General features: G+C 38.7%; 1 protein-coding gene across 1 annotated transcript in view; it reads left to right on the top strand.

Annotated features, from left to right (window-relative positions):
• Positions 1 to 24872, top strand: part of RANBP17 (RAN binding protein 17) — a 307370-nt gene that overhangs the window by 271187 nt on the left and 11311 nt on the right. Inside the window, exon 25 of the mRNA XM_061188467.1 lies at positions 8493 to 8659. Within this exon, the coding sequence (XP_061044450.1) occupies positions 8493 to 8659 (167 nt within the window). The remainder of the gene's footprint in view (positions 1 to 8492; positions 8660 to 24872) is intronic.

Below are 24872 nucleotides of genomic sequence, written 5' to 3' on the forward strand. Positions count from 1 at the left end.
GGCATGCATGTGAGATCTAGTTCCCTGACCAGGGATCGAACCCAGGCCCCCTGCATTGGGAGTGCAGAGTCTTAACCACTGCACCACCAGGGAAGTCCCTCCTATTACATCTTGAGTAGCATTTGATAGTTTGTGTCTTTAAAGGAAATTGTCCATTTCATCTAAAGTTCATCTGACATTACTGACATAAAATTGTTCATAATATCCTCTTGTTATACAATTTGATTTCTGTAGGATCTCTAGTAGTATTCCCTCTTTCATCCCTGACATTGGCAATTTGTGTCTTTTTTTTTTTTCTTTATCATTCTGGCTCCAGGTTTATCAATTTTATGCAGAGAACCAGCTTTCAGTTTTCATTGATTTCTCTATTATTTTTCCATGTTTTTGTTTCACTGACTTAAGGTATGATCTTCATAACTTCCTTCCTTCAGTTTATTTGCTTTTCCTCTTCTAGTTTTTTCAGGCAGAAGCTTAGGTTGTGGATCTTAGACCTTTCTTCTTTTCTAATGTACACATTTAATGCTTTTATCTAAGCACTACTGTGGCTATAACTGATAAAATTTTTATATATTTGGGGGCTTTTTTTTTTTTTAAAGATTTAATTTTATTTATTTTTGGCTGCATTGGGTCTTCGTTGCTGTGCGTGGGCTTTCTCTTTGTGGTGAGCAGGGGCTACTCTTCCTTGTGGTGCACGGGCTTCTCATTGTGGTGGCTTCTCTTGTTGTGGAGCACGGGCTCTAGGCACGCAGTCTTCAGTAGTTGTGGCTTGCGGGCTCTAGAGCACAGGCTCGGTAGTTCTGGCACATGGGCTTAGTTGCTCCGCGGCATGTGGTATCTTCCTGGACCAGGGATCAAACCCGTGTCCCCTGCATTGGCAGGCGGATTCTTATCCACTGCGCCACCAGGGAAGTCCCAGGGACTTCTTCTATTCAGTTTTAAAATATTTTCTTATTGCCTTAGTGATTTCTTCTTTTACCAATGAGTTATTACTTAGAAGCACATTGTTTAATTTCTGATCTTTCTGTTATTGATTCTAGTTTAATTCCATCGTAGTCATATCAGAGGTTGTTATAACTTTTATATTTATTGAATCTTTTTTATAATCCAAAATATGGTGAATGTTCCATGGGCACTTGAAATGAATGTATATTCCATTGTTGTTGGGAAGAATGTTCTCTTAAGTGTCAGGTCTAATTGCTTGATAATGTTCACATTTTATATATTTTTACTGGTTTTTTGTCTGTTTTCTACTTGTCCTGTGAATTATCAAGAGAGAAGTGCTGAAGCCTCTAACTATAATTATAGATTTGTCCATTTCTCCTTTTAATTCTATCAGTCTTTGTATAAATTATTTTGAAGCTCTGTTATCAAGTAAATATATATTTAGGATTGTTATGTCCCCTTGATTAATTTACCCCTTTATCCTTATGAAGTGATGCTCTTTATTTCTTGTAATATTCTTTCCTCTGAAATCTACTTTGTCTGATATTACTTGCCTCTCCAGCATTCTTTTGATTAGAATTAGCCTCTTTTTCCATCATTTCACTTTTATTCTTTCTGTGTCTTTATATTTAAAGTTGGTTTCTTGAAGACAGCAGGTATTTTCTATTGCTGTTTTAACAAATTCTTACAAACTTGGTGACTTAAAACAATGTAAATTTACTGTCATATAGTTCTTTAGGTCATAAATCTGACATGGGTCTCACCAGACTAAAATCAAGGTGTCAGCAGAGCCATTTTTCTTTCAAGGAGCAAATCTATTTCCTTTCCTCCTCCAGCCTCTAGAGATCACCTACATCCCTTGACTCATGGCTGCTGTCCCTCCATCTTCAAAGATAGCAACATTGAATATCTCTGACCATTCTTCCGTAGATACATATCCCATTGATTCTGATGTCTTCTGCCTCTCTCTTTCACTTTTAAGGACCCTTGGAATTACCTTGGACCTACCCAGATAATCAAGGATGATCTTCCTATTTTTGGTTCAACTGCTTAGCAACCTTAATCCATCTGCAACCATAGTTATTCTTTCCTGTGTAACCTAACACATTCACAGGTTCTGGGGATTAGGATATGGACATATTTGCCTAACATACAGCATATAGTTGGGTCATATTTTTATATCAAATCTGACTGTCTCTGCCTTCTAAATAGTGTTTCAGCCATTTACATTTAATATAACTACCAGTATATTTGAGTTTAAATTTATAATATTGCTATTTGTTTTTTTTTATCCTATCTGGGTTTTGTTTGTTTTTCCTGCCTTCTTTTGGTTTGGATTAATTAAATGTTTTTCTAATGAGTTCATTTTATATCCCCTGTGAGTTTATTAGTCATACTTTTAATTTTTAGTGGTACTCTAAGGTTTACAGTCTACACCATCAAATAATATAATCATAGTTTGCATTCAAATAATTACAGTCTACCTCTCTCCATCTCCATTCCTTCTGGAACTCCAGTTACACATATGTTATGTATATCTGTTATATTGTTCAAAGACTGGAGGGAACTCCTCTGCAGATCTCCAGAGCTCTCTTCTTATATAGTTCCCACTCTCTGATACTCTGTCCCACAAGTTCTAGCTGCCTCAGCCTCCCCAAATTCAACTCAGTGAGACCACTTGGCTTTGTTTGGGTTCCCCTTTCCTGGCCAATAGCCTGGAAACTGCTTTGCACGGTAAGCTTGAGCAGTTGGGTAGGTATTACCTCATTTGTTTCCCTCCTCTCTGGTTTCATAGTCCTATATTGCTTCTTGTGCAACAATTGAAAACTGTTGTTTCATATATTTTGTCCTGTTTTCTAGTTGTTTATGGCAGAAGGAAAAATTCTCATAGCAGTTAATCCTTCATGGACAGAAACCGAAGTCTTTTATTATTACAGTTTGTCTTGACATTCTTTTATCTCATATTATAGTAATACTTTAAGATTCTGAATTAGTTGTGGATGGCTATGTTGTTCTCAACATGTGATCTTAGGCCTGAAATCTGCATTTTAACAAGTCTCCAAAGGAATCTTGACAAAGTGGCATAATGCAGGGAATACTGAACTTGAATTTAAGTCCCAGTGCTGCCACTTATGAATGTATGACCATGGACACGGACTCTGTGCCTGATGCTGCCATAGGTGTTTTCATATGTGTACTTCACTCATTTCATTCTCAGAACCACTCTGCATACCAAAACTGGGTTAAATATGCTAATAGCACTGTTTGTCCTTATTTCCTACTTGATTGTAGGCTTCCTGCTTGACAGGAACAGTGTGTCTTTTTTTTTTTTTGAACAGTGTGTCTTAATCACGAATTTTTTCCCTGTGCCTAGCATGTGGTAAGTACTCAATAAGTATATATTGAATGAATTAATTAGGTAATATTATTTTCACTATACAGAAGAGTAAGCTGCTGCCCAGAGAGGTGAAACAACTTGCCTAAGGTCATACAACTAATAAGTGCCTGATCTAGGAGTCTTTCTAACTCTAAAACCCATTCCTCTTCACCTCACCACCCTGCTGGATCCATCTGATAAAGGTCACAATTTGGCAGGTTAATTGTGCCCTGTGTCTTCAAGAAAGAGGATTATTTAGACTGTTGAACATAACCACTTGGGTTTCTCCTTTTCCAACAATGAAAAATGTGCAAAGAGGCATTAATTGGGTTACAGGCAGGCTTCAGTTCTACTATAGCCTCAGTGGGAAAAATGAGAGGGAGGTACAGAAAAGTTGAACCAATGATAGATAGTATGCTTAACATGATATTAAATTTTTTTAGTCAATCATTCACTAGCATTTTTAGTTTCAGGCCAGCTGTAATTTGTGAAAAGAAAAAGTGATTGTATTTATATATTATATTTTCCATCTTTTTAATCACCCACCACCACCACCACCCCCTACCCCCATACTCTTACATACAGAGACCAAGCACAGGGCTTACAAAAAGCTGCTCTTAATAATGACTCTCGACTCATTCATTTAGTATACATCAGCTGTGCACATGCTATGTACCAGGTTCCATTGTAGACCTTGAGAGTACTGCAGAGAATAAGACAGATAAGGTCTCTGCTCATGTGAAGTTTATATTCTAGTGAGGAGAGATAACAGTAAACACACACACACACACACACACACACACACACACACACACACACAAGAAAATGTCAAGTCATGATAAGTGCTAAACAAAGACTTAAAATAGGATAATGAAGAAGGAATGATTGTATGGCTTTTTTAGAAGTGATCAGGGAAGGCCTCTGAAGATGAGCCCTGGCAGGAATGGGGGTGCCTTCCAGGAAAGCAAAGGATGGCACAGAAGGCAAGACAAGGGAAGGTGGGGGCAAGCTAAAAGTTGAACCAACTGGAAACCACCAGAAATTTCCCCATCAAGTTCATTATTAATAAAATTTTCATTATTAATAAAGGGTGTATGTTATTGTCATGAACACATTCTTGAATTGGATGGAGTAAATATTATAAATGTAATATAGAAATAAAACATCCAGGAAATACGTAGAAACTTAGAGACCTTGTTCATTAGTTTCTCCCACCAAAAACATGCTAAAGAGAGAAGAAAGCTATGGATTGGCTAAATAGAATGACAGGCTTGGTGTTTCAGGAATTGAAATAGCCAGGAAAACAAATGGGAAGTGAAAAGGGGGAAACCTACTAGTGTTGGGCACTATGTTACAATCTTCACACACTTTCTCTCTTAAATCTTTAATTTCTCAAAACAAAGTAGGTGGTATTAAGCACATTTTACAGAGGTACGAATTGAATCTTCGTATAGTCAAACATCTAGAAGATACAGATTCAACCCTAAACTGCTGCACCACCCAAATAGGCCTTTTGTTTCTGAATTTGCCTTTCACACTATGTTTTTCCAAGACCTTCATCCTCCCCTCTGCTATGGTGAGAAATTTTGAGTCAAAGCCAAATGTAATTTCAACCCCATTATCATTCTTCTGACTCTCAGTTAAGCAACTCTTTCCTATACAGTTAACTTTACAGAACAGCTTTCTATGATGGGTCTTAGTAAACAAGAGGGCTATTAATGATGCATATGCTTCCCATGGAGACTAGTTGCAGAAGAAAAGGGGCATTTGGTTGTTTCAGTGCCAAACAATAAGTTGCTAGAGAAGACAAAGTGCCTGTTGGGCTTTAAAAATCTGTCCAAAATTGTCTAAATCATGGATGATAAACACCAAGAGCTAAGACAAAATATGAAAATTCATGACTTCTGCTCATTCTTTTATTTCAGGAGAGTTTCATTGTTTGAATCTCACACAGTAGCTTGAGCTGCAAATAAAGAAAACCAAAAATAATACATAGTCCTCAGCACTATTCATTCTGTTTTTGATCAAATGGCCCATGATCCTTATGATTCCACACTTTTCATTCTACCCTGAAATAACATTTGTCCTTTTCAAAGCCCCCAACTATAGATAAGCCATAATGAAAGCTCTTCTTCTTGCTTTTATTGCAAGTATATATGCTCCAACCTTCATGTCTAAAGTTTACCTGGCTTTTTCATAGCTGACTCAGTAGATTGGAACCTTTTAATGCAACCTTCATGGCATGTGGTCACCAAATCTATGTGAAGTCTTTATAATTTTTGTATGATTGATAGCATGTTGCTCTTCACTGGTGAGGGGAACCATATCTATTTCCTGCTTGCTTCCTTTTGTAGATGTTAAGTTACTTAATCCATTTACTTTCATGATTGGGACTTCAAAGGTAGAAATGTGAAGGAAAAGAGAAAAGCAAACAAGTTCAACAAGTCTGTGCCTGACTCTTAGGCCTAAATGTTTTCTACTACATTATATACTACCTCCCAGGGTTATAAAACCAAAGCTTCCTTTTCTGCAAAGTAACCCAGTTAGTGGGGAGAGGTAATCAATCAATCAGTCAATCAATCAACTGCCATAGCTTTAGAAGGAAATAAAAGCTCCTTTCTCAAAAGCCTATAGCTCCACAGTTTCCCAAAACTATTGTCCATGCCCATCTTTTAGACCTTCATTCAACCCCTCATGATCCTGTATCAGCTACCATTATCGTCTATTTTAAATGCATACTTCTATATTTCAAAACCTGCCCCCAAACCTACCTCTATTTACTATGTCATTCCTCTCTAAAACAATGTATGTGAAAGAGTTTTTTAAATTGTAGTGTTATACCAATTCTAGTATTATTACTAAACAAAACTCAAGACTTTTTAAAAAAAACTTTCTCAGATTAGCTTTGCCTAACCATTCTTTAATTAAATCAACTAATATTTCACCTCTAATCTATGACAAGCACACATATGTCTCAGAACCTTAGAGATGAGTAAAATGAATAAGAAAGTAACTATTGCCTTAGGAAGTTTATAATCTGCTGCTTCCCAGCCCTACTCTCCCAATCTACTTCTCTTCTGAATCTACTGAATTTGCCGTTTTTTGAGTGCCCATCACGTTTTTGTTTGTCTTGTTGTTTCTGTTATTAATCATAAACTCCCCAGAATTGTGTCCATATGTTACCATTAGCCAAAAAAATCTGGGCACTGTCATGCTCTGAATCAAAACCATGAACTTTGGATAAGCTAATTATCTCTGAGCTTCATTTTTCTCATTTGGAAAATGCAAACAGCAGTACCTACTGTATACAGAAGTGGTTATTAGAGGTATATGAAATGATATTTAGTGTACAAAGAAATCATGTCACTTACTTGCTAAAAGAAAATCCTTCAATAACACCTCTGTTGCCTTTCAAATTACATGTAAATGTCTCGACCTACTACTGGATGCCCTCAAGGAAGATCCCAAACTATTTTGTCAGCCTTCTCTCTTATGATTCCTCTACACATTCTTTTACTCACACCAAAACGTCCTGCTCCCCTTTTTTCACTATGAGGGAAAATTAGTAGTAACTACCATATTTTTTTCCTTCCAGTTTTATTGAGACACAACCGACACTATACAAATTTAAGGTGTACAACATAATGATTTGACTTACGTACATCCTGAAATGATTACCGCAGTAAGTTTAGTGAACATCCATCACCGCATATAGGTACAAAATAAAAAGAAAAAAATTGTTTTCCTTGTGATGCGTATTCTTAGAATTTACTCTCTTAACTTTCATACATAATATACAGCAGTGTTAGTATATTAATCATGTTGTACATTACACTCCTAGTACTTATTTAACTTATAACGAGAGCTTTATACCTTTTGACCACCTTCATCCAGTTCCCCCTCCTACTAACCCCTGCCTCTGATAACCACAAATATGATCTCTTCTTCTGTGAGTTTGTTCGTTTGTTTGTTTGTTTTTAAAGTATAATTGACCTACAACACTATGTTAGTCCCTGGTGCCCAACATAGTCATTCAATATTTCTATACATTAGATAATGATAAAATACTGTGGTAAGTCTAGTTACCATCTGTCACCATACTAAGATATTATTATTGGCTATATTCCCCACACTGTACAGTTCGTCCCCATGACTCATTTATTTTGTAACTGGAAGTTTGTACCTCTTCATCTCCCTCACCTATTTCTCTCATCCCCCCCACACTCCTCTCCTCTGGCAACCACCTGTTTGTTCTCTGTGTCTATGACTGTTTCTCTTTTGTTATGTTTGTTCATTTGTTTTTTTCTTTAGATTTCACGTGTAAGTGAAATCATATGGTATTTGGCTTTCTCTGTCTGACTTATTTCACTTAGCATAATACCCTCTAGGTCAGTTATTTTTACTGTGAGAATTTCTAGTTATTTTTCTCCTCATTCAACTCTGCAGCATATTTTATAAATGATGAGAAAGGTTAATTGGCTCCTTCACAGTAACAACACAGCAAATAACTGGAAAAGATGGAATTTGAAACCAGAGCTGTCTGGGTTCAAAATCCATACCTTTTCACCCTACTATGTACATTGTGCAAAATGTGAAAAATGTCCTTCCTTATGTTTAACTGGAGTAAGTTTTCCAAGCCCGTCTCAGGTGCTACCTCCTTCACCAAACTGTCCTTGATCCTCATCCAAATACAATATCTCCCTCAAACTTCTCACAGCAGTGTGTCACTCATTTTTGCGCAGCTCTGTGTTAGTGACTTGTGTACTAAATCATGAGCTCTTTGACACCAGGGTGAGGGTTTCCCCTGAAGCAAAGTACTTTGCACCAAGTTTACACCCTGTTTCCCCTGAAGCAGAGCAGTTTGCACCAAGTAGATATTTAATAAAGTCACTTTAATTGAACAGAGGGTCTTTAAGGTCACATATGGAAAATTCTGTCCAATGCAATCCAGGAATCATTTACTTACTAACATGTCTGTATTCCAGTTCCTGTAGTAGACATTGGGTTTAAAGAGATAAAAGCAAGGCAAAAATCCCTGCCCTCAAGGAGTTTACAGTTTGATTAAAGTGCTTTGAAACCAGAAAGTTGTTTTTTTTTTTAAATTTAGGCATTACAGTGAGATGAAACAAACACTTTAGTAATACAAATGAATTCTCATTTGTTGTTCACACAGATACAGTTGTCTCCTCCAGCTGCTGTACCAGTTTAGACTACATCGTCACCTACCTCTTCAAGCACATAGCAAAAGAGGGCAGGAAGCCACTTCGATGCAGAGAGGCTGCCCAGGCTGGTCAGAGACTATTACATTTTATGCAGCAAAATCCAGAGGTCCTGCAGCAGGTAACTGGTGGTTGCTTATCTAGCTTAAGAGAGAAGAGTTTCCCAAAAGCCAATCTGGTCTCTGAATATCCCTTAGAGCAACTGGTCTTGCCAAGACTCTTTACTGGGTCTTCTCTAGGAGTATTTTCCCTGTAGGTAGGATAGTACACTGGCCTCAGGATTACCCACCCTCCAGAAATCTCTAAGTCATTCATCTCGCCTCAGTGAAGCTAGAATTCAAAAAGAGGATAGCTCTTCCAGAGACAAGAGAAATAAAAGTCAAAGCTGGAACTAGAAACAGTCAACCTCTGATTTCTTTCCCAGAGCCTCTAATAACGTCATCTTAGGTTTGTCTTGTGAATACTCTGGTATGTTGGGAAACTACCATTTTCTGGGCTCCTAGTCTGTGCCAGGCAACTTGCTGGGAACTTTCCCTTCATCGTATCATTTTCCCCATTTTAAGATGAGAAATCAAGGTTCAGATAGGTCATATTCCCAAGAACATTTAAATAATAAGTAATAAAGCCACAATTTGTTTATTTTCAAATGTTTTCTGACTAGCTAATATGAATTAGGTCCAAGTTTAATATTTTTTAAAAACTCACTTCTGCAAATCACAGTAACAGCATGCATAAAATTAAATATATATGCCAGAAATGTTTCAAAGAGAATAATACCATTTCACTGTGGAGATAGCATCACTATGATATATTCCAGTTCTACTAAATTTGGAAAGTGATATGTTTATACTGCTTCCAGTTGTCTTATTTTGCCAAATTATCTCCATAATAATCTGTGGTTTGCAAATGTAAACACTTTAACCTGGTCATTAGCCAGCAAATAAGTCGCCTGCAATCAGCATAAAAATGTCAGTCTGCGTAAATAAATGATGAAAATGAATAAGACAGCCATGGAAGAGGTTTTCTTCCTAGCTGTCATTTTTTTGCTAATATTTAAATGACATTATATAAACTTTATTTGTGGTGATGTTTCAGTTAACCAGTTATTTTCCTGGCAGGGAGGTGTGTGATTAAGATTTTGTGTAAATAAGCAAAGGGCTCTGGGCCTATAACTATTTGGTATGACCCTGGAATGGTTACAACACGTTGATGATTAAACAGGAGGAAGGTAATTCACATTTATTGAGGACTTCCTATGTACAAGGTGCGAGAGCCATTAAGACCCATGAGACATAATTTCTCTCCTTAAATAAGTGTTTCCTGCCAGGTGGGAAGGAGAGACAAGTAACTAATTATGTGATAATTGGATTAACATAGTGATGACAGGAGGAGAGGACTTGCAGAGACATCTCCTCATTTAGACCCCACAACAACCCTGCAATGTGCATATAACCATCCCCATTTTTCAAATGAATAAATTGAAGCACAGAGAGATCAACTGGAAAGTGGAATGTGAACCAAGGTCTGTTTGGCTCAAAAGCCCAAGTCCTTACCACTTACTTACACCATTGATTCTCAGGAGACTAGTTGCCAGATAAGATCTCAGATTCACCTGGAGTGCCTTTTCAGAATAACACATTCTATCAAGATTTGGATGCACTGCTCCTCACCCATCCTTCTGCAGTAGCCACTGGTACTGCTGGGAGTGTGGCGTAGCCCTCAGGTGTTTTGCAGCAAGAAGGCTGAGAACCACAGAATTAGAGCATGTAGCCAGTGGACAAAATAAATAACCATGGATTGGCCAGGAATCAGACCCAGCCCTCACCCCACCGTGGCAAGTGACAGGTCTGCCACCTGCCAGTGCTCAACCATGATCACAATATTGTCCCATAAACTTTGGCAGGAACTTTTAAGTGGGTAGAAAATTTTAGCAAAAATCAATAGGCTATGGTCCTAGACAAATACCATCCGACTGTGCAGAACAAGTAATGTGGTTGTGCAGAAGACATTCAAGTTTGTCTTTACTCAGAATTACCATGTGTTTGTTGGTTTAAGTAATTTCTATGTGTTAATAATACTTGGTAATCCTTTACTTTATAGCATATGACTAAGTAGTGATATATCTTTATTAACAGTGGAATACATTCTATTTATTTGGAATGTAGGCTTTCAGATAGCATTTTAAATATTAATGACTGGTCTCTGGTAGTCAGCATAAATATGATTTGCATTAGCACTAGGTTATATCATCTTGAGTGCCTCTGATGTCAACGATTGGGTATAGTAGTATCTGACATCATCTCCTTAGGTCACTGACAACTTTGACCTCTATTCTTATGCACAGTTTCTGTCGTCTCAAAAGCTCTTTTGAATTGATTTGAAATTTTGACTCTTCCCTTTATGAGGCAGTAAAATTGATAATTATTCAGATGGGAACTGAGCACTGAGTGAAAAATCAATTCCACCCGCTCTCTGCCGCGTATAAAATTACTTCTGAGTCGGCTGGACTGAACGGATGGCCAGAGTAAAAGCAGCAGGCAGGAGTAGTGGGAAGAATTAGCTGGACACAGCTAATAGCCTGAAGGGATAGACTTGGAAAAGAGGGAGTGGGCCAGTTGGGGGTTATAATGAGCAAGGATGGGTCCCATTGATCATCTGTTTGCATCAGCTTTCTAAGACCTTATAAATCAACCCTGAAGAGCAGCAGAATCCAAGATTCAGCCTCTTTCCAGGGGGAATTTATATTAGATTATTCTCATTTTCACACTTAGATGAAAAGTGAGCCATTGATTATTCATTGGTTGCCCATCAAATGCTGTTTTTATAGATGATTTGCCTATCAGAGAAGGTAATGAACAAGGTTGCTGCTTCATAACTCAAGGTTTCAGTTTTCAAGGCATCTGTGTCAGTTAAGTAATGCCTAACCCTATTAAAAGGAATGGGTTACAAATTGCTTAACAGTGCTGAAAAACTAGACCCTAATGACTAATTGTGCTTGGAGTTTAGAGAGGGTTTGTCAGCTCTTTAAACTAAACTGATGCAATGATACTGCAATTATTTACTAGTTTGAACTGTTCTCCGCCCCCACCCCCCAACCTGGATCGCTGGAAGCATTATTGCATGAAGAGTGTCAATTCTAAATTGCAAAAGTTATCTCCTCAAGCTTCCACAGCAAATGAAGCATGAACCCACGTAAAGGGTCTTCTGACATTCTTATAGGCCTTTCCTATAAGACATTTTAAGTGCCTCTCACCTGAAAATGTGTTTATTACGACCTGCTCTGTGGCTTTAGATCTTCAGTGTTTTTAAAAACATTCTCCAAATAAGCCATCTTCCATATTTTGCAAACAAATCTAAATTTGCAAAGCATTAAATTTAATCCATTTGAAGATCTGTTATAATTAAGTGAATCTATTTTAAGTAAGAATTATTGTCTAACCAGCATTGCTTTAACTTAATTGAGAAAAACCCAGTTTACGTATATTAAGCAAAAAAAAAAAAAGTTCCCATGTTTTTATGTCATTAGAGAGATAAACTAAAGTTTTAAGAACAGGCCAATAGTAACAGTGATTAGGCATGGATCTGCTACAGTAATTTGGGAGATAAAATTTCTACGTGAAAACGTTTTCAGTTTTATCCCTGGTCATGTTAAGTGTTTGTATCTATAACTCAAAGGTCAGCATTCATTTAGTTATATCACAGAATGAAAGAAGGATCTACCCAAATTAGGTAGATGAAAGAGCATGTTTTATAAGAGTAGAAGGGCATTTCAAAGATGGGACTCATTCTCTTTCAGATTATAAGAATAGGACACTGATGCTGAATGCTTCTCTAAATCAGAACTTCTATTAAAACTACCTGCTCTAGAAAGAGTAGCAACTTCCATAGAAGTAGAACAAGAATTATGTGATGGTCAGTATTACTGATTAGATTATGCAATTAACTTATTAACAAGGTATTTTTAGCAATTATGTTCTCTAAAATTTAAATACACTGAATGGAGGAATTAGAACATTTAGGTTTTGGTTTATCTTAACCTCTTCTATTTAACTATTTGGCTCAAGTGAGCTGTACTAAAAACCAGAAAAAGTTCTAATTATAATTCTTTCTCTCTCCCTCGCTCTCTCTCCCCCTCCCTCCCACTTTGTGCTAACCTGACATTTAACTACAAATTGTGAAGAGCTGTCAGGAGTTATAAGAATCATACTTCAGTAGGGACGTAAGCTGGAAAGAACATTCACCCTTTTCCTCAATCAGTCAGTCAATCAATGAAAATTGCTTTTGTATAGTGCTCTTCGTGACATGCATCCCAAAGTGAATTACAGCAAAAGGGAAATCATCTGCTGTTTTTTCATTTCTGTGTTTAGATTGAAAGGATATTGCTCAACATTTTGACATACTATACAAGACATCTTTCATACTTAAGATACCATCCCATAGTACTAAGTAGGAGAAAGTGCAGTCACATATTTAACTGATGCTGAGATTTTGGCCTATAGAACCTCAGCAAGACTCTCACAGTGGGAAACACTTTAGCAGATGAAATATATTCATGTCTCTTATGCTCTTAAAAAAATTAACCAGACTTTCTAATGTTATTATAGACATTTCTAGTGAACCCTAAATAGAAAGTATGCTCATGACCCACTAGCTCAGTCTGGTTAATTTGCAGCTATTATCAAAAGTATGGCAGTAGATTGATGTCAAAAACACATGCTGAAAGAACATTCACAACTGGATCAGAGGATAACATGGATTTAAAGGGAAGCCAGGGATAGGTCATTAGACATGGCAAGTAAGAAATAAGAATAATAGAATTGTGTTTTTGCACATGCTGCTGCAGTCTTGGTCGTCTTCACAGCAACATATGTATGTACTTTGTATTTATTTCTAGGAAAAAAATAATACTGGCAAAATATTGCAGACACTAGCTTAAGCTTTTTACATATGCATTTAATCTGATTTAATCACCACAGTATCTCTGTGAAGCTGTAGTATTATGAGCACCATTTTACAGATATAGAAACCAAGGCATAAAAAGATTAAGTAACTTTCCCAAGTTACGAGTGGTCAATAAGATCATGTAGTCCATAAGCGGAAAGACTAAAATTTTACCTTGATGTGTTTAGCTCCAGCGTTCACATGCTTAACCACAAAGCTATAATTTGTTGGCGGCTGCTAATTTGAAGTAGTATGTATGTTTTGAGCACTTACAATGAGGCAAGTTGAGCTTCCAATAAGTCCCACTGGGGCCATCCTTAAGGTAGAATGATTTAGAGCAGTCATCCTATACCCCAACTTTGTGCTGCAGCCGGAATGAAACAGATGGGCAGTGACCCAAAGAGGCACTGGGCAAGGGAGAGGGAGGTTGCTTTGCCAGCTGGTATAGAAAAGCGCTGTGGCTCCCACCATCACTGACAGAGCTAACAGAGCTTCCTCTCTCTTATTCTACACCCATACCCAATCATTAATTCTGTAGCCAGACATTGAAGGTATAAAATTTAGCAGGACATGTATCCTTGAGAAGGTCAGAGTCTAATAGTATAACTGTCTCATGATGTTCCTTTGTGACTATCCTTTAATTCCTCTGAGGTAGCTGTTGAGGTTTACTCTGACCTGATTTTTCTAGGATAGAATCAATATGGCAGCTGTGAAATGAAGTTGGGGAAGCAACAAGTGCTTTGCATCCATCCCCCATACCCTGCACGTCTCTAGGCTTTGTCCTGACTCTCACCACTGATTCATCAGTATTGAATGTCATTTTTCACCTCTTTCTGATTGTAAACAGCTTCTCTTTTTTAAAAGAGGCTTCTACTACTGAGTACCATTAGCTCTACTGAAGGTCCTTCTTAAGGGCCTCTCACATGGGCAAGTCTGAAACTGACTCCTTTGAGCATCCCTCTCCTTCTCCTTTTCATTCTGTAAGGTACCACAGACTAAGGTGCCTATAGAGCCAAGTAGGAAACTTGACTGAGGTAGACAGGAACGACAAACTGTGTTCAGTATACATCCCTGTCTAAAGGGGGCAGCCTCCAAAGAGCTCCAGCTAATTGTTGCCCTGTAAGGTGGTAAGACCCAGTGTTGCCAGATATATTGAGATTTCCCCCCGGAGAGAAGCCAGAAATCCAGTTTTGTGAATGTTGGCCACTGATTGAAAATTTAAAATAAAAATACTCTGCAGGTCAGCACTGTATGTCTGGTTATCAGTTTCCCGCCTTTGTATTCTGTACTCTTAGAGAATTTCAGAACTCAGATCTCTTAATGCATGATCCCTTGCATTTCTCATAGCCATCCCATGTGGCCTTGCAACAGTGATATTTTTATTTGTCTCTGATGTTTTGATAATTCTTAAAGCACACTTTTTTAATTTGTTGTTTTAAGAGGATGCCATTATTTTGCTTTTACATATGACTCTATACTTAGGTCTTTAATGAAACTTAAAGAGGGCATTTTATCACATTTGAGTTGTGTCTTTGCATACAGAAGGGGTGCAGTAAACAGGCAATGAAACTCAGTTAACATCTCCCAAACATTTTTTTTTAAATTTTCAAAATAACAAGATTTGTTTGAGGCAGAAATAAAGTTCACTTTGGTCAAGTGTGTGTGTGTGTGTGTGTGTGTGTCTCTGTGTGTGTGTGTGTGTGTGTGTGTGTGTGAGATCTAATTACTAAGGATCAAATCAGAGTATCTAAGAGGACCAGGGCTGCACAAAAGTATCTAGTTAATAGCCAGGTAACAAAAGTCCAAAAGGGAGTAAAACTCTTAAGAACGATCAATGTGTGACCACCACCCCTAAAGATCAGTTTAGAAAGTTAAAATATATAATTTTAAAAATGGAAAAACACTAATTTTTAATTAAAATGGCTTTTATCTGTGATATAATAAAATCATTTGTCCATCCTTAGAAGGATGATTCTTGTCCAAATCCTTTGTTATATTTCATATCTTTGCCATTTTGATTTCATTTTTGTTATAGAGATATTTGTTGAATGACTGTTTCAACTGTAACAAAAAACGGTATTTTAAAACAAAACCCTTTTAAAACAAACCTATTCTTGATTTATAAATCATCAAATTATTGTTATAACCCTATCACCTATCTTTACACAGTACCTTTTTTTCCCCAAAGATCACCTCCATCTTGATACTTGTCCCAGCACCTAGCAGAGCCTGAAACTTTGTGATGGTCAATGAATGTCTGCAAAACAAACCAAAAAAATTAATTTTTAAAAGTGCAATCTACAGGCAGTGACTTTAGGTATCAAATCTAACATGGTCATAGACTAATACATAATAAAATAAATGGTAATGCCAAGGTAAGATTATATCGTCATATACTATATAATAACCCTGCTGAAATTCCATAAGAAAATTTTATTCTAAACATGGACGAAGAAAGAAATAAGTACTTCAAATATTGTTTCAAATGGTAACAGAACAGAGAAGGTTTGTGGTGAGGTTTTTTTTTTTGCCTGTTTGTTTGTTTGTTTTTTCCACTGGGACATGTGCTTTTCTACCTCTAAGCACAGTTTAAAGATGTAATCCATTGATAGCATAACTTGCCTTATTAATTGAAAGGGATGGAATCCACCAGATGTAGCCCAAACCAGCAGAGAGTTAGGTGACTAAGCAACAGCAAAGACACCATATTGAGTGAGCCAGATTTCAGTCTCCAAGTCATTTATTTCAACCGGTGACAATACATTTAAACTCCTGTGCCTCAGCAGTGATTGATGGTTTAATATCATATATAATTTTTTTAATGAAGGAAAACCATTTAAATATGTTACCATTTGCACTGGTATTCTCCTATGTACATAACTGCATTTAATCATTATGGGGATTGTTTTTATACTTGTGTAATTTGTATCCAAGAAATAACTGTCAAAACCATCTCATGCTGTTGCTGGAAATGGTACAGTGTGCCTCATACTTGAATAGATTCATTCTTCCCTGCACATAATTAAGAGTGTTGGAGCTTTCACTGCTACCACATAGGAATTCCATGTTTACATTTCTGAGAATGAAAAATTAGCCACAATTTGCTTTTTCGGGCTCCCATTTTCTGGGGCTGTGATATTTAAGTACCTTAGTTCTGTACCAGTATATGATTTGAAGAGTTTGATTTTAAGACTTTTAATATTAAAATACATAATAAAATTTTATTATCTAATTATAAGAGGGTTTAGCCTCTTATTAAAGTTGCTAAATCAGGCCTGGATTAGCATCATAATGGCACAGTTTGACATGGAATACTCAAAAGTCAAGTTCGAGGGAAGGGATGGGTTTTGTTGTTGTTGTTGTTTTGGGGGTTTTCTCCTATACCCACCCCTCGCACAAAATAACAAGGATGAAATGCATGTATGGAAACAAACAAGGAGCAATTTGGGACGCTGGAGAAAGAGTGGAGGTGTCAGTCTAGGATGGTACCCTTAGGCGAGGCAGCTGGTATATGTAGCCTTTTGTTTATCTGCTACTGGTTTATGTAGCCTTTAGGCCGGCACCAGAAACAATCACTCCTACAGGGTCAGCTGCTGGTCAGAAGCAAAGTAAGAAAAGATTTTGCGTTCAAATGCGCAGCCATAATTTCTGTACAGCTGGCACCTGCTACTGGTGCACAGCATGAAGGTGAAAGGTCAAAGAGGCAGTTGTTCAAAACTCAAGAATGGCTTAAAGGGACTTGTAGATTAATCTGCTTTATTAACTTCTGTATATTAGATAACTATTGCTATGAATGACAGTACATCTTTTTGAATAAGTCGCATCTCTTTCTCTTTTAAATTAGCTTTTGAGTAATGAATATTAAATAGAAAGCATTTCAGGGGTAATTAAATGAAAACAGAATGATGTCATTTTACAATTATATTTGTGTGTTTATAGAATAGGGGAATTATAATGTTTTCCAAGGAGCTAAAAAAAAAGAGCCGGCTTCATAAAGAAGAATTTGAAATAAATAAGTTAGATGTCCATTAGCCTTTGTGTTTAAACTAAAAAATATGATGTAGTTTGCGACTTAACATAGAGTCATTGGGTGCCAGTGGCTTGATTTGGCATTCCCAGGGGCTCCAAGTGTTTTCTTTATGAATTAAAGTGACTGCAATCCGTCATTGTTCTTTTATCTACAGTTTAGCACAGTCAGTTTTGCTATTACTCTGCAGCAAATGTTCTCAGAATAGCAAAGGAGTAGTAAAAAACAACAGCCATACCTTTTCCTTCGCACTCATGTAAAGCAGATAAAGAGCATTTCATAAGGAAAAAACGCACGGTTTTACACAGGTTTAGCCCAATGATAATTAGGCGTGCTTTATAACAGTCTCTCACCCGGTATGGCAAATGGCAAACAAGATGGTTTTTAGCCTCTTCATTAATAGTGATTGGCGCAGTTAGCTATCATTATAAATTAAGGGTAAAAAGAGTTCACTTAAATGCGTTCTTTTTTAAAGCCTCTGCAAGGAAAATTTCTAATCCATAGATAAAAGACTGACACCAACTCTGGGAACGTGTTTAACAATCTGTCTTCTAAAAGGACAATTTTTTTTCTGCTGACTCTCAGTGATTTCTGTTTTTGTTCTTTTAAGAATTCTCAGAAAAAGCAGAGCAGATGACATCTGCCTTTTTCATGCTAACACAGCACAGATAGTAGCATTTATCCATATTTCACAAATGGAAGGCATTTGGGATTTCATTTGCAGTCCCAAGTTTTAACACGAGTTCAGTCTTTCTACCCTGAACAGTGTTTCTGTGACATGTGAAGATGACACCTGAGATCACCTTCCTGTGTCACATCCAAGCCAGCCCAGGGCTCACCAGAAGGATCCTAAACTTGCATGGGTGTCACAAAGGAGCAGACTACCTTGACCAGAAAAGATTGGGTTAGGAGTATTTCCTTCCACATCCTTACACTCCAAAGTGGAAGAACCTTTACACCTCCTTCTTAAAGATCTAGACTTTTCCTCCGTCCTGTAACAGAAGGCTTATTTACTGTAGGGTTGCTAGGACCTAAGAAGTCACTATAAAAGGGCGATCTCAGGTTCAAACAGAATTTTGGTGATGAATGATAATGATGAAAAAGAAGTAGAAATAATTATTATATGCTAGGCTTGTGTGCTAAGTGCTTTATATATATGTACACAGACATATATTCCAGTGTGTGTGTGTGTGTGTGTGTGTGTACATATATATATATATTTCTATTTAAGTCTCACTACTCTGTGGGGCAGATATTTTTATCTCCATTTTATGATCAAAATACTGTAATTGCGGCTCTAGTAAGATAGTAACTCACCCAATACCATACAGCTAATAAGTAGCAGAACCCATGCTCTTAACCAAAATACAGTACAACTTTTAAATGGGCTAGAAACAGGATTGGGAGGGATGGAGGATAAGCAAGGGGAGACGCATACCATTCATTCATTCATAAATCCTTGATTGAGCCAGGGTCCCCTTTCTTTGAGAACTGATTGGACAAGAGGTAAACACTTGACCTAAGCTGGCTTTTCTTCCCTGGATTTAGAAACGAGCATGTAAAAGATACTGGTCGGCCTCGTCTGAATTGAAGACTTGAAAAATCAACAGCCATGGGGCAGCCATTCCCTGCCATATGCTCAGAGAAGTAGCCAGTCTGCAGCGAGAGAAAAGAGCAGCAGACGTGCTAAAAGGATCTCGAGAGACCAGGCAGGCCCACAGAGAGAGACTGAGAAGGATGCCACCAGCGTTCTTGTCCATGGTTCTAAGCCCTTGAGAGGCCGGACCATGCTGCCTAGTGTAGGGATCCTGCAGTCACCCCTTTGAGGCCTAGGTTTTGTCTGCTACAGTTGCTGTCCTCATAGCCAAAGGATTCTTGACTCAGGGAAGTTGTGAGGACAAAGTGAACCAATGAGTATAGACTCACCTAGCCCAGAGAAGGTAGTCAATAAATGTGTAAAAGTCGCCTTCACTTTGAAAAACAATATGCAGGTACCACTTTTTAATGTCCCTGTCCTTGTCCATATCCCTGCTGTTCATAATTATAAATGTGAGAAAAGTATCCTGTCCAGGAAATCCCAGGCCCAAGACTTCATTTCACAAGATGATTTGATTTTGCCATGACTTCAGCCAGATTACTTATGTCTACCTGGTCCCATCCATGTGTTCTGCCTTTCTTAGAGTTCTTTCTGTGACAAGCATTCTTAATATCACACTCACTCACTGGACTGGATGGGGCATGGTGTGATTTTATTCTTGGGCCCAAACTGACTTTTTCTCACTTATTCTTCCTGCATACTCCAGGCATTACCTTGCAATGGCAAGAATGAAAATAAACGCCATAATTCTTTCCATTTGTATAATGTCTTCATACCTTATGTCTCTTCTGACTCTCACAAAAACCCTGATGGGTAGACAGGGCCAATGTGAATATTTTTTTAACTTGAGAGTATGGGTACATCAACACATTTAATCCCACAGTACCTGTATGGGTAAAGTACGCAGAGGTTCAGAGGGGCGAAATAACTTGCCCAAAGACACAGAGCCACTAAATAGCAGTGCCTAGAATATAACTAAGGCTTGTCTCTAGATTTTACAGTTTTCTTGTCTCTAGATTTTACCATACCGAGGCTTCCCAGGGCCTTAACCTACCCTTCCTTCCTGGCATTTCTTCTTATCCGTTCATCCCTATTCAAGGGAGACAGCAAGATAACTGACAGGGTTCCCCTGCCTTCATTTCTCTGAGTGGCACTGTGGATGGTATAAGAAGCTCTTTGAGTTTCTTGAAAGAATGGCACAGGATAAAGTGAGGGTTGGTTTAATGATGGCATGATTTATTCATTTCACAGTTATTACTGATTTTTCACATAGTACTTGAAGGGTAAATTATGTGAAATTTTCCCAAAGTATATTAATGTACTGGAGATGTGACTTCCACCTTCATATTCATTTGTCTTGACCCTTGGAAATTTTAACTAGCAGTAGCCATTCGTGCAGCTGTGAGCTTACATAGTGTGTTAAGGAAGACTTCTTATTTGGTTGCAATCTAATCACTACTTGAAGAACAAGGTAAAGGTTCCCTCATCCTCTGACCTTTCATGAGTTAATGCTGCTTTGTATGCTTTGCAACCCAGAAGAACTCTTGCATGTTAATTCTGTATCCCTTGTCATGCTTAGGAAAATACAGATGTAAGTGCTTTCAGACTGATGAAATTCTGTCCTCCTTTCATAGTTGTTTAATTGCAAATTCTCTATTTGTGGAGGACTTTCTACTTTACAACAATCAGAGCTGACAGATTTTACAGTCAACATACCTGGTTTTGACATACCAGTTATGCTACTTCCTGTGTCCTTGGAATAGTTACCTCACCTCTTTGAGGATAGCAGCCCTTCAACAGGGGGAGTTCTATACCTTACTTGAACTGGCCCCTGGGATCAGGTGGCTGAACTACTCCCTCCTGTGGTCTCATGCCCAGACTCTCCAAGACTAGCCAAGACCTAGATGTCTCCCATTCCATCACTCCCTCAGCCAGTTACCCCATAACTTGGAACATTGGTATCATGGAAAAGAAAAACATTCAAGTGCATGTTTAGTTGAGGTCATGTGAACATAGAATGCTAAGAAGGAGCAATGGGAAGCTCAAGGCCTGAAGAGAAATCTCTTAGGCCCCAAAGAGACCCACCAGAAAGAAAACACTAAGCAAGAGCTCTGTGTTAATGTCCATACTTAATGTGGCGTCTCATTTTAGATGGGACAAAGAAGTTCCACTCAGGGAACTAAAAGCGTCAATTAGAGTTAAGTGCATTTAGGGATGATTTCTCTGAGACCCTTAAGATTGGAAGGAAACAACTTGATGGGTGAGCAATAAGAGATTAATAAGTACTTAGGCTGCATGAGCTCTTTTAGGCCACAGGGACCACATTTTATTCAATTCTATACCACAGTGCCTGACACATAGTAGGAATTCAGTAATTCTTTGAGCAAAGAATAAGTCTAAAAAATGAAGAGGGAAGGAGAAAAGAAAGAAGGAGAAGTCCCTAGCACAGTACCTGACACATAGTAGGTACTCATCACGGATGTGTTACGTGTGTGCACCTAGCACGTAAGAGTTGATAATAGAATATTATTGACTTGAAATGTGTGCAGGTGAAACAAGTAGATAACAAGAGGGCTTTAGAGCTTCTCTAGCGGCCTGGCCTGTTTTGGAATCTGTACTTTAAGAGAGAAGTTCCACCCTCAGCAAATGACGGCCTCTTCTTATCCCACAGAAGGAGCAAGCCCTCCCTCCCCAACCCCGTCTTTCTCCTGAGCCCCCTGCATCACTGAGAGGCTGGAAACAAATTGACAGAAACCTGGAGAACAATAACTCAAGTGATTTAGGAGAATGGAAGGGCTGGCTTATGGGGCCAGATTAAAGAAGCTAAATATGTATAGCCTGCCTAAGTGACAACTAAATGGGGCATTTGATAAGTCTATAAATACTTGGAAGATGTAAACGCCAAGGAGGAAAGGGAATTACTTAGCATGGCACAATGGAGTATTGGCATAATGGGATAATATTAAGAAAGGGAAAATGAAGGTTGAACATCAATAAAAAGCTTCCTGACAAAGAGAACCATTCCTGACAGAGGACACTATTAAGTTATGTGCTGTGGGCCAAGGGAAGTAATGGCAGTGCCATTTCTCAGGGTACTGGCAACAGAGCCAGCAAGACAGGGCCCGAGATATGTCCTGACTGAGGCACAGGAGCCAAGCAAGTAACCTTCTGTGTCTACGGCCTCCGAATCCTAGAAACAGGAAAAAAGCTGCATCTTCTTGGGAGAACTCAGTTGGCTCAGCCTCCTAAAGGGTCAGACCCTGTGGAGAATGGTTATACCAGTCGTTCGCCCTTCCACGCCACTGCCCAAAAGAAGTCATCCAACTAAAATGGTACCCCATTTCCTCCAAGATAAAGCCCACGTTCCCTAGCACGCAGAAGCAGGCCCGTCACAAGACGGGGCCTCTGCCTACCTAATCAGCCTCCTCCACCACCACCGCTCCCCACGCACCCTCTCAGGTCCCACAGAGCTGCTCGTCATTCCCCAGACACTTCTCCAAACCTTGGCACCTGCTTGCTCCTCTTCCTACCTTACTACCTGTCAGACTTTGCTTGTTCTCTGCAACAGATCCAGGTGGCACCTGTGAAGCCTTCCCTGCCTGCCCCCCACACCTAGGCAGAGTTAGTCAGCCTCTTGTGGTCTCTCAGAGCCTCCTGTGCAGGCTTCTGTTTGTGGCACTTGCTAGAGTGTGTTGTCATGTAAACAGTGTACTGCCTCCCCTACTTGAGTTCTTTGAGGGCTGGGACTGTGCCTCATTCATCGGTATGTCCTCAGGGTCTAACACAGAGCCTGGCACAAAGTAGGTGGCAGTAAAGTCTGAATAAATCAAGGAACGAGGTTCTATTCCCAGCACTTTCAGTCACTATCATTCCTTAGGCTCCCTATGTAATGATTAGGGTGAAAGAGCTTCCAAATCTCAGGAACATGTTTGAATCATCTCCCCAACCGCTTGGCCAGCACTCTCTCTATGCCATTTAGACAACTATAAATAAAAACGCTCAAATCTGAAAGGCAGCATGCCATCCTCTGTGGTTTAAACGTTAAACTCGAGACTGATCTTTAATGGAAAGTGCTTCTGAGGGCTGAGTGAATTTTCCAAAAAATTTTTTTTTCTCCTCACACAAAATCATTCGAACATGATAAGTAAAATAATCCTCCTCTGTTGGTTATGAAGATTTTTAGGTCCATCTAACCAAATCCCTTCGGGAAGTCAGGGAGAATATAGTGACAGATGATAGGCAATGAAACTTTGAACCTCCTACTGTAAGGATAATATGTTTATTATGAAATACAATATTCATTGCACTCTGCTCTGAGGACCGCATGAGATGCCCTCATGCCATTATGCCTTATGTTGTTCTGTTGTGAAATATGATATTCATTGGGAAATGTTGTGATGACTGTTCAATAAAGTAGCATGCTGTTTCCCGCTCCCTTCCTTGATTTTGAATGGCCTCAGTTAGAGTTTACTTTATCACTGAATATTTAATATAAACATGTGCTTGTAGTCGTCTCTGTCATGCATGTATATGTACACTGGGTGGGGTTCATTTCACTGCTCCTTATCCCCCGAGCTCACTGTGGGACTGTGGGCCTGCTAGACGGCAGCCGCCCTCCGCCACGTGCAGCACTGCTGGGGCCGCCTAGCGTCCAGCCCCTTCTCTCATTGGCAGTCTTGAAGTTGAGGCCATGTTCTTAAAGCTCTGAACTTACCTGTAGCTTCAGTATCAGGTTGTAGTTCTTCGAAAGATTTCTTTAACTGGGAAGAAAATGGGATACGCAGTCAAGGATTCTGACCATTTCTCTCTGTCTCTGCTACCACAGCCTTGCGGAGGCCCTCATCGTTTCTCCTCTGGACTTGTGCAGTGGTACCTAAACATGTTGCCTTGCCTCCAGTACCTACCCGTCATTGCCATTCTGCAGTTTCCCATAAGTTTTGTTCTGAATCACAGGTTTCATCATTATTCGGAAGTCCTTTGAAGGCTACCCTTTGTGTACTGGTCCAAACTCATTTCTGCATTCAGCCTGACCTGAAAGACCTTTTATAGCCTGGACTCAGCCCAGTTTTCTCCTCACCCTCAGCTCTACTCCTTTCCACTCAAAAGAAGGTCTCTCTCAAAAGCCTCCTATACAGAGGCTGATTATTCCTCACATATGCCAAGCCCTGTCCCCTGTGCCTTTTCTCATTTTATTTTCTCTTCCTAGTGTATCCTTTCCCAGTGATGCTATATGTGTCTTTTAAGATTCAAGTTAAATATTAGCTATCCTGTGTAGATAGGCTGATTTTTTTAGACAGAAAACGTAGCACATATGCCTTTGTTAGTCTCTCTTGAGCTTACACACATTTTCTAATTTGGGGACCCCCAGAGGCTAGTGTAGGACATTTGAGGTTCTAGAACCTGATTGTAATGGCAGTCATTTGGGCAGTATACCATGAACTACAAATAACAGTATCACTTGAAAAAAATGAGAGGAAAATGGCTTTGGAGTTGAAAGCCATTCCTTTACATACAAGTTTTGCCAACATTCCTACCTAGAGGAAATTTAGGTAATGTTTTTGACAAGGGATGGTTAATTTTTACATCAAATCGAAAACTGTTCCGTTTGTTGTTGGCCAGAGAAGAGTGAGAAAGAGTTTCCCAAATAGTGCTGAGTGGCAAATCCTTCAGCCTCCCAGTGCCCCAGGTTTTCTGGTTTTCTTTTAATGCAGCAAGCTGCTTTATGAGATGTGCAGCCACTTGAAATATGAGTTACTACTCGTAAAAAGT

This window comes from Eubalaena glacialis, chromosome 4 (assembly GCF_028564815.1).
Source record: "Eubalaena glacialis isolate mEubGla1 chromosome 4, mEubGla1.1.hap2.+ XY, whole genome shotgun sequence".
NCBI lineage: Eukaryota > Metazoa > Chordata > Mammalia > Artiodactyla > Balaenidae > Eubalaena > Eubalaena glacialis.